This window comes from Diadema antillarum, unplaced genomic scaffold, assembly GCF_040938485.1.
Source record: "Diadema antillarum isolate AM-2024a unplaced genomic scaffold, OU_Dant_1.0 scf00000045, whole genome shotgun sequence".
NCBI classification, from domain to species: domain Eukaryota; kingdom Metazoa; phylum Echinodermata; class Echinoidea; order Diadematoida; family Diadematidae; genus Diadema; species Diadema antillarum.
Genome location: NW_027270934.1, coordinates 2,360,361 through 2,371,840, shown reverse-complemented (window position 1 = coordinate 2,371,840; position 11,480 = coordinate 2,360,361). Strand labels below are relative to the sequence as shown.

Genomic DNA, 11,480 nt, shown 5'->3' with positions numbered 1-11,480 from the left:
CAAACTAAGACAAGGCAAACTCAGGGAAACTTTATAAAGGTACCAAAACTTCATATTATCTTTAAGTATGATTTCAGAAGAAGCTAACGACTTCAGGGTATATTTGGCAACACATTCGGCAATTGCAAGAAGGAAAGTTGATGTCAATAAACATAGGTCCTATATAATACGAACATATTAGTAACTAGTATCATATAACGGAAATGAGAAACAAAATTAAACAAATATATTACTTTAAGTATATTTGTAGTGTAAGTTAACTGCTTGGCAGACGTGTGTGTTGCTTGGGTTGTGTTGTGGTTGTCTGTTGTTGTTGTTGCTGTTGTTGTTGTCATCATTTGGTGTCCATCTTTTTATATGATTATCTCATCGTGAAAAACACTGTTTGTGTACAAGGTACAACGTGCAAGTGGGATATAAGTCGTTTCAGTAATTTTATTCGTTTTTCTTTTTAATCTATAGGATACTGCCATACCTTTTTGGCGATTACATTACATTGTATATCGGATTATTTTAAACCAGCCAAGATACACAGTGCAGAACATAATGTGGAAAACAAAAGCAGCAACAACCAAAAATATTAAGGACCTGACCACATTTCTTGCGAGTAATTTATTTTACTATTAGGCTTAGGCCTATATCAAAGCTGCTTATAAAAACAGTGCCACGAAATGTTCCAAGTTATAGCTCTCTATGAAGAAAATGCAGTGGTAATGAAACTGTTGTGAAACGATTTTTAGACAGAAGTCAGGTAGAAATAGACCCTCCCTCTTCTCATGTCATTTGATGTGCCTTCTCAGCAAGATTTCAGCGGAATATGACTTCTTTATCTTTTTTCCACAAAGAAAATTTACTAAGATCTGCCAATGAGGTGGACTCGGCACTAAATCTAACTCTTACACGATAATAAAGTCACTGGACAGCTGGTCCAAAAATAACTTTGTATTTCACAGTCACTGTGGTCAAAAAAAAAAAAAACTGCACAGCGCCATCTCTTGGCTGGTCCTAAAAAGACGCCAGCTAGCTGTGTAATATATGCCACAGCCGTGTGGATGTGTACAAACTGGATGATACATGACGATGACCACGGTAAAAGTTATTCCGTGATCGTGTTTTTGTTGATTAATGAAAGAATTCACTGAAAACCTTGTCTATTATCATAGTGCCCAGTCTACTAAGTACCGAGTCAAAAGGTGATTAAATCCCTCAGCTGGCGGAAGATGGCTGAAGAACTCCGCAATCGAAGGAAGTTGGGAGGAGAGGAATCCGGTGGTACAACGCCTGAGAGTGAACACATTGCATCAGGAACTGAAAACCAAAGGAAAGAAGACAAAAATGAGCCTGCGTCTGCAAGTAACAGGCAATTTTCCATGTCCGAGTATTGCCAGAGTCTTCGTACGTGGGTTTTCATGTATCAGTCTCACATGTATATACAGCAGCACATGATGAACATGGTGCCCTACATGGCTTGCGCAACCTACATGCAGCAACTTCAGCAGCAGCAGTCAACGGTGTCGTCGACAAGTGCATCAGCGACCGGCCAGAGCTCCGGCGGGGTTGCCGGCGGTCGTCCGGTGGGAGATATACAGCAGCAGCAGCAGCAGCAGAACGTTCAACAAAACCCGCCTGACAGAGGAGGTTTTGCCTTTGGATTCCGCCAGCACCACCTCAATGCAGCTCAAAATGTTGACAACGTCATTCCACAGATACCAGGTACAAATCTTATCGACTGTATTGCAGTACAATGTAGGAAAGATACCCATTAAAGCCAAGGTTACAAAAACTTTGTGTTTGGTGGTGCGCGTGCGCGGTGTTATTTTATTTAAAGAGTTCTTTTGTTTGTACAGAAACACTCTGACACAGAACCTCTAGTAGCTAAATAAATACTCAGGTTGTGCCTTCTTGTCAAAAAAAAAAAAAAAAAAAAAAAAATCCAGGTGAGGATACTTCAGCCTACACATTAATATTACAGTCATGACACAACAGTTTGCATTTTGGCTATCCTGGGTTCAGGGGGCTAGAATATTATTTTAGGCTTCTAAAGGATTGCCTGCATTTTTATCGCACATATGGATGAAAAGAAACACAGTGTATTTTTAATGCTCATGCTGCGATTGACACTTATAGTTGATGTATGTACAAATGGTTAGAAGTCTATGTGGATTTTATTATTTAATGAATGAAACATTAGCTCTCCAAATCCAAAATTTACAAGCAGTTGCCTCATAGAGAAATTAGGATTGTTTATTTCTGTGTTAATAGATCTTTTTTTTTAACCCCATTACACTTTCCGTTTCAGTTCTTGAGTTTAGCGTGCCATCCATCTTTCGCCGGGTGGTAGCTGAAATGATCGACTTCTTCCTGCTATTCACTGCAAAACTCGGCTTCATGCTGGTCATCATCGACTACCTTGGCATCAGGTTTGAACTTATTGCATTTTTGTTTTTAGGTCGTTTGTCTGTTCTTTTTCCTACCAGGGCTCAACATTTGGTAGCAGCAGTGGTCTGAGGCCACTACAAAATCATAGGTGGTTTCTGTTTGAGCTTTGCTGAATACTTGTTGAACATTTGTATTTCAAAACATTTTGGCCTCTGGAAAAAAGGTGCTTGAAGTTCTAAATGGACCCCAGCCTGACCTTGTCATGGCTCATGCATAATATAATCAATCATGCTTCTCGTGTACTTCAGCATATCAAGAACAGTCCACAAGCAGTCTATTTCTGTGCCTGAACAGTTGTAAACTCTAGACTCATTTAAAACATGTTTCAAGTGACAAACATTTGTAGTTTTCTTAAAAGCAAGAAACTCTTCAACAGAGCTACATGTACAAAATGCCCCTAGTTCTGCAGGATGTATTTTGAAAACTTACCCTTGGATATTTCTTTTTGTCCTGACAAGACCATATACAATGAATCATGTGTATGTCTCCTTGCCTGTTTTGCACATGGAGATGTGTGTAAAAGACATGTATCTCCACAGATAACTCTTGGACCTTCCTGATTTTCATGCTGTAATGTTAAAATCCCTGTCTTTTTTTTTTCAACACGAGTTCATAGCCACCACCCTTCTAGTGTACATGATCTGCTTGATACTTCCTCTCCAAGCAGTGACACCACGGGATTCATGATGCGATTTCTTGTGGAGGAGATCGAGGACGACACATCCCTGGAGGAACTTCAGCAGATGCTCCTCTTCGCCTTCGTCTACCGGGTCATCGTCTGCATGTATGAGGTGAGCGTCATCAGGTCCTGAAGCTCGAAGGGGGTTTCTGGACAACCAGCTAGATGGTCTGCAAATCATATTGAGTCCTGTATTTGAGTGGCCTTGAAAATAGATCATTGAGGATATATTCAATCGTAGCGTTGAGATATACATATTTCGACAGACCAGTTGGATTTCTATTCAGATTTGTACTATTAAGTGACTGTCAAAGCCGGTATCTGTCTTGTAAAAATTAAATCTGTATTATGACAAGTGTGTAGCTAATATTTGATGTCAAAAGAGCTGATCTCATCACTGAGATGTGCATGCAATTTATGGCTGTTCATAAATGTTCATTCAATAAATGCATGCATCAAAGTCTACATGTATGTTAAGTTTTGATATTCAAAAGACAAAGTATCACAAGATGTTCATAAAAGTTTAATGCCAGCATAGATATGAATTTGGTTTCATGAAGGATTGGCACCTCTGTGTTTAGATAAATTCTGCCGCAGTACAAATGCCATATTGTTATGCGACTGCATTGTCTGTATTTTCTGTATCTTTAGAACACTATTTAGATTGCAGCATCTGAAGTTCATAGGTGGTTTTTAGATGATTCATTGTTGAAGTAGATAACTGCTCTAACTTCTTACTGATGACTTATGATTGATACAAGCAGTTCTAAATTCCAGAATGAGACACTCTTCTTGGCTTACATAGCCATATTTAAGTCATTAACAATCAGCTGCATCTGGTAACATCCTGGACAAAGGCTGTGCAAAGTGTTGTTTCACTGTGATGGACAAACGATTTGGAATCTCCCGGACTGGAGATGGACTGAAGGAACACTAACAGTACTGTGAAGGAAAGAGGATGTCTCAAGAATTCAAACTTGTTACATGAATGGAACAGGACGGATCTTTCTTGCAAAATCCTCAGCGGTTTAATATATCTCCTCTGTCTTTCTTAAGTTGATATCAAAATATTGTTGTACAACTTCTCTTTTAGTTATCAATCGGATGGGAACTCTTATTCAGTTTGCACCATTGTTCCCCATTTCTTTTTCCTGCATCCGCCACTCCGGAGTAGACCTTCTTCCTGTGTAGTCATGTCAACCGTTTCCTTGCTGGGGCCACGCCCGGCAAGTTTCTGATGCGGCTGAGGGTCATCTCACTGGAGCAGGTGCAGAGTGCGGGACCAGGGCGTGTTCAGGTCACCTTGCCGGACAATATCTCCTTCACTCAGTAAGTTCTCTTTTTTAACCTCTTTATTCTTGAACTTAGGTTTCTTGCAGTGAAGGAGTGATATATCTTGCACTGCAGTGGATTGTTGCTATAAGACGCAGTGTCTGGCCAGCAAAATCAGTTTGTTGTAATGTGGGTTTTTCTTCTTTTCTTTGTGCTGCATTTCTGAGCAGTATGAGTACTAGGGTTTGTTCTTTCACTTGTATAAGGGGAAAGGAAAGCCTAGAACCATGTCATCACTACCGGTGAGTTAGCTCAGTCAGTAGCGTGTCTGCCTCTCACCAAAGCGACCTGGGTTCAATACCCGAGTCTGGACTGAGCAATGTTGTGTGTAATCATACCGTCCCCTCTAGCAAGGAGCAAAACACTCTGTCCCTCGGATAACACATAAAATAGAGGTCCCGTGATTATGAGAGTCACAACTCATGCACGTAAAAGATACCGCTTCATCCATTCATTCATTACAAAGGGCAGGGTGTTCAACCAGTGAAGTGGTCCCGCCTCACATCCAACTGGACCCCATTGAAGACTAACTTATTGTAGCTGAATATGGGCTATCCAGCCTTCTTTTGAGATGGAAATCAAACAAACCACCAACATTTGCCTCTGTATCTATTTCTCTCTCTCTATCTCTCCCTCTCTCTCTTCATGTAGGGCTTTCCTCCGGTCTGTCGTCAAGAACTTCTCCATGGCCTTCTTCTTTCCCGCCTGCGTGACGGTCTTCTTCAACCCCCACTTCCGCGCCGCCTACGAGGTGCTGACGAGAACGATGGTGGTCGGAGCCGAGAACTGGCCGGATCTCGGACCCAATCGCCAGGTTGGAGACAGGCCACTCGTCAGATGACATCTCAAATGCTTTTGAAGCGGAGACAGGTGTCTCAAGATAAGATGTGTACTCAAATATCAGTGCAAGGTTTGATATACTATGTAGCTCAGACAAGAATAAAAAATCTTTATCTTTATCACTTGGGGACGAGGAGTTTGTACCGTCATTAGACAGTTAGATCTTTATTTAATGTGAATGAAATTCTGCAAACATATCTGGTACTACCACATAGTTTAACAACCTCTTTTCCTTGGTGTCAGTAGAACAGTTCCTTTGCCTTTATATTATTTTTCAGCTACTTACTTCACGATGAACATTATTTCTTGGTCCTGTAGACCTCCTCATACTGAGTATATGTGGTTCTGGAGCATGTGTGAAATGTGACCAAAACTTGAATTATTTTATCAATGCAAAATTTTAGAATATGTTTAGTTGTCATCAGCAAAATTTGTACAAAGTCCAATCTTAGTGCAGAAGGGGAAAAAAAAAGTTGTGTAGCAACTTTTGACATTACAGGCAAATGTTTTGTATGTGTTTCAGAGTATGCTTTCGGTATATTTGAGAGTCAACATGAGACTTTCAAAGTTCAATTCTACACCATGCTCATGTTGTGATCAATGGAGAGAGTGAAATGAGTTAAACAGAACAGTAGAGATATCAGGAAAATTGAATGTGCAACAACAAATATATATGTGAAAATTTCAATATCTGTATATATATAACACCCTAACTGGAGGAGGTTATATTGTTGCCACTTTACTAATTCTCCCACTGACATATTTGTTAATGTTCACTGAATTTCCTTTTTAGACATGAAATCAATAAGATTTAGTCATATCCTCTGCTTCAAGTTATTGTAGTCTGGTATTCAGCCTAGCTATGATGACTGCAAGAGGGAAAGGGGGAAGATAGGTGGTACTGTAAAAGTGGAAATTTTTGCGGCGTGGAAATTTTATACATGTTTCACACAACCAGATACTACCAGTAATGCAAAAATGAAAGCCTGTGAGCATTTTTGCTTGCCATATCTTCTAGTTAAAGTAATGTCCTGATCCGGCAGAATTAAAAACATGCAAATTTCATATTTCGCAGCTGAGCAAAAAAAAGAAAAGAAAAGAAAAAACTACTTGCTCAAAAATATCCACTTTTACAGTACCTTGGTATATGTAGTTGCTATTAAAGTTTATATCAAATCCTAAACAGGATTTTTAGAATAATGGAAGAGTTGTGTGTGATTTCCCACTAACTTCTGTGTTCTGTGAAAACACACTGAACTTGAGATTTCATAACTTTCTTACTTTTAACTCTAGTTTTCATTAAATTTCTACATGTAATTCTGTCATAATCAAATGTGCACATGGTGTGGCATTGCATGTAAGATGAGCATTACTAGATATATATCAGGTAGGGGTAGAAAAAAAACCTTGGTCTCATTTCATGTTTTATAGAAAAATGTGAGGAGAGCAGTTCTTGATGGAATAGCAACTTCTTGCAGCAACAGCCAACCAGGAAGCAAGATTCTTGTCAATGTCATGGCACTTGCCATTGCAGCAAGAGTTGCTGTCTTAGCAACTTTCTCTAAAATGGAGCCTTGATGAACTGTGTCTACTTGTGTCAGATACATTTTTCAGGCTAAATGACAAGATCCACCATGTACATCACTCCATCATGCATAGTTTTTGAGACCATAACTTTCAGGAAACGATGTGCACTTTGAGAGTTGTTTTCATCAATGTTGAGCGTTTCTGGCGCAGTAAGTCTTGTGAATTTCGTTCAGATGGATTGAATAACTATCATGTACTATGCAACACTGCCTCTTCACAGCCTTACATTGTTTGGGCAGGTTTGCTCCGTATTGTTTACCGGCAAAGAGATGGTTGTAGGGATTCAATATACTGTAAAAGTTTCGGTTTTTTGAGGTGTTGTGTTTTTTGTTTTTTTTTTGTTCAATTTGCAAATCACTGTTGGGGTGCCAATTTAACAACATGCAAAAATATTGCCACCTGGTCTTGATGGATGGGGCAGTTGTGAACAGGCATGGGGTTTTGAAGCAGGGAATTAAACAGCAGTGGACTATGTGTATGGTATCCCATCCATTATCATTGTGGAATGCTTACGTGAGTTTTCAATATATCCGAAGCATGAAAGCATGTTAAAAATTGGGTGGAAAATCTCAATTAATTTTAAAACAAACTTTGACATGCAGTGTTGGCCCTACATGCTGTTTTGTCACCTTTATACATGTGTATTTATACTGATGAGTTGAAGACTGTGTATAATTTGAGATCTTGCCAAAGTATGCTATCTTTACAAGCAAGTGTCCACGGATTTGTGGAATTGGCAAATGTCTTCTAGAATTTAGTCATCTGTAGCATAAAGTGATAAATCGTCTTCAGCAATTTTTTCTTTTAAAATAGCTGTAACGCCATAAAGTATGCTTTTAATGCTCTGTTATGTATATAATGAGATGAATAAATCTATGTAATTATGAATATTTGGCAGTCATTTTGTTTTTCTTTGCGCACAATGATTTATGTACTGCTTTACATTCTCGTTCTCAACCCTGTTTTATCATTTTGGCAGCTAATATATTAGACTTGTTCTAATTTTGACCCTCTGCCTGTACTAGGCATCCTACAAGTAACTCCCATTATTATGAAGTCCTTGGGTGCGGCAGTTATCTGTTGTTATATCAAAATTTCATTATACATGTAGCCAAATAGTGAAGTATATAATGATGCATACAGTGTACGTAAATGACAGTTTGGGGACCTGAATTTTTACTTTGTTGTAATGAGAATTTTGTTATTATCGTGTTTGTTATAACGGGAGTTCACTGTACAGTGTACTAGGCAGTTCACTTGAAAGATAGCCACGCCCACACACACACACATTCTTGTACGATGCTTCAACCAGGGATATGTTGGTTTGCTCAAGGTAACCAGGAATATTCCCAGAGACTCCAACTCTCCCGTTCTCGACGGGAGATCTCCCGCCGAAAGCCCATTTTTGCAAAATCTCCCGTTCTCCCACTTGAGATTTGATTTATCCCGCCCTGGCTCTGTGTCTCCCGATGGAAAGGATTTCTTACTTATTGCTATCATATGTTGAAAAAATAAGCCTTAGATAGCACCAGAGAACATCTAGAACCCTAGGGACTTCATGCTTCGCACACATCAACTTGGAGTCTCCCGTTTGCTAGGGGTTTCGGGCGGGAGAATCTCCAGATCAGAAGGTGCTTGGGGTTGGAGTCTCTGATATTCCACTATTTGTTTCTCAAAAAAAAATTTTTCTCTTTTCCAATTTATTGATCAATTTATTGATAACTTCAACATAGTAAGTAAAATAAAAATAAAAAAATCAGGCTTCATGTAGTGTATAGGGGCATATTCAACAATCAAGGATACATGTAAAAACTTTCAAATTTCTTCATTTGAATACAGTATGACCTCGATCATCCGGCCACTTCGGGACCGGCAGGCCTCGGGATAATCAATTTGGCTGGGTAAGAGAGATATGCTCAAATACAGCACTTTCTAGCATATCATGCTCGGGGTATATACATGTTATTACCAATTCACTTATATTATGATTATCTGAGTGGCATTTTCATGTTTCATACTTCAGAAATTGATACAGAAATGTAACAAAATACGAGTAAAATATCCCTTCATGTAGGCCTATTGTTCGAATGATTGATATTGACAGACAATGAAATCAATATTGCGACTCCTTGAATACTGCTGCTACATTGTATTGTAACCACTGCTGTGCACTCACTGCCAGTATTAACAAGAGCAGCACCAGTCTTTGACATTGTCTCACGAACTGACTGTAAAGTTACAGTCCGCTGCGATGATTTGAATTTATGTCCCGTTGTGTATTCGCACATTAATGGTTTATCCGATCGTGTGTTTGTTTTGAGTGAGATTTGGCACTGAAAATACATGCAAAATTTAAAAAAATATTAAAATATATATATTCAGCAGTCAATGTCCGGATAACAGAGAATCAGGATAATTGATGGCTGGATAATCGAGGTCGTACTGTAACATGAAAGCTATTCCCCTCATACAAGTCCTAGATACTGTAAAACGAGGAATGTTCGCATGCATTTTAATTTCGCGAATTTCGCGAGAGCCAAGATTTCCCAAATTTAAAATGCATGCAAAAGTTCTTGTCTACACTATATGTATTGAATGTTAGAGGCAGCTCACGAAAATTTCATGCCGCGAAAAAGGCCGTCGGCTCCAATTCATTAAAATTTCATGCCACGATAATATCGTGTTTTACAGTATTCAAAACAGACAGGTGCATTGTACACCCCTTAACCCACGGAGGATGAGCTGATTTTGCTAAAACACGCATTTCCCACAGACCCCTGCCCGAGTATACTCGGGACTCGTACTCAATGGGTTAAAGGTACCCCTAGGGCCTTGAGAGGGCGCTTTTTCATTTGTTTTAAATACATCCCCGGTTGCCTGAAGTTGCCTCAATCCCCAATTGAAGCTGATCACAAGAACACACAAACACGCATGCGCACGCACTCGCACACACACACACACACACACACACACACACATTGAAGCTATATATGAAGAGATTGTTTGCAAAAACCGATAAGTCCATATTTGCCGAATGGAGATATTTGCGATTAAAGGTCAAGAAAAATAAAGAGAACAATAAGAAAATGTTTGCCTCTTTTGACCATAACTTAAAAAATGTACCTTCATATGTAGTGACCGATATATCATTTAAAAGGCATTGTTTTGTACTTTAAGACAGAGACCATGCTTTAAGACAGAGACCATACTTCAAAACCTTCAAAAATGGACTTATCGGTTTTTGCAAACAAACTCTTCATATACACAAATACAGTAACAATACACATTCTAGAACTGACATGCTCGGGCTTGAAGTTTAAAGATGCCAAAGATGTATTCATCTGAATGATCATACAAATCTCGAACCTCACAGCCATGTTTATGTCACTGCAAGCATCCTCAAGAAAAGAACTAGAATGGATGTTTTGTAGTTTTCATTGATGGCTTTATTTTCATTAATATGACAATCATGCAAAGAAAGCCCAAGAGATGCAGTGTATGCCAAGATTAACATTGTTCCCAACTGTCATTTCATAATACGTGTACAAATGCAATACAATGCATTATGTTCTAAATCATGGCTACCATTTCATAATGCAATTTGTAACAATAACAACATGGAATAATTTGGTTCCATGACAAGAGGAAAGCAAAGATTTCACTGTCGACTCCCCCATTGTAAATACAGACATTTTTCGCAGTACATTAATTTTAGGTATTTTGCGCTGCTTCTGGCTAGCGCAGATTCTAAAACCCACGAAAAATATCTTCACAATTTTCTCTGCTTATTTTGAATGAGTTGACAATTGCTCGGCGCGAATTCAAGAACTTGTGGATATGTCGAGTCGCTCAGCATGAAAAATTAATCACGCAGAAATATCGACATTAACAGTTTAAAGTGGAAAGAACTATTTTTTTTCTTTCTGCAATATGACGCAACCATTGTAGATTTTTGTTAAGACAGACATGGTCACTAGTTCATTAAACATCTGTTTTTGTATGTGATATACTGTATTTGGTAATACATGCGTATTAGAAATGGTAATGTGTTACATGACACTTTGGAAATGAAAACTTGTATTGCACGAGGGCATGAACAAGAGCAGTTGATACCTTCTGCTTCTCAGCAAATCACATTCACCTCGTAGCTGCATAAGGTCAACCTCGCCTAAGTTGACTGTGCACACATTTAGATATTGGCCAAGTCTACAAATTACTCTGATGGATCTCTTGCACAAGTCAAAATGCACGCAAATCAACAAGTTTTCTCTGGTATATTTGAATTTAGCAAATAGTAGGAGGTTGACTATTCATCTCATTCGTTTCTGTTGCTTTACCCTTTAGTGGGGAAAAATGCCACCAGTGTTCTTTTATTTGTTACAATTCAACCATCAGCATTCCCAATCTTTGAGAGCAATGTCTTACCATTCAAACAACCAAAGGCAAACCAAACCCAACAGGCTTTTTTTTTAATGATTGAAAAGTTTAATATAAAGGCACAGTGATTGTGAGTTCCGCAATATCTCGGCTGTCACAACAATTGTGAAGACATTTAAAACAGTTACCACAAGGTAAAACATTTACACAGAATCCAACTATTCAT

General features: G+C 38.8%; 1 protein-coding gene across 2 annotated transcripts; it reads left to right on the top strand.

The window, feature by feature from the left end:
- Window positions 1–1,069: 1,069 nt before the first annotated feature.
- On the top strand, window positions 1,070–6,362 carry LOC139714602 (uncharacterized). Of its 2 annotated transcripts, none has more exons than XM_071626291.1 (5): window positions 1,070–1,713; window positions 2,300–2,420; window positions 3,107–3,230; window positions 4,293–4,447; window positions 5,102–6,362. In XM_071626291.1, the coding sequence occupies exons 1-5, from the start codon at window positions 1,221–1,223 to the stop codon at window positions 5,289–5,291; spliced, it is 1,083 nt and encodes a 360-aa protein (XP_071482392.1). In that variant the 5' UTR covers window positions 1,070–1,220; the 3' UTR covers window positions 5,292–6,362. The 2 variants fall into 2 exon arrangements, with proteins under 2 accessions (XP_071482392.1, XP_071482385.1); XM_071626284.1 differs by having other exon boundaries at window positions 3,104–3,230.
- Window positions 6,363–11,480: the final 5,118 nt, after the last annotated feature.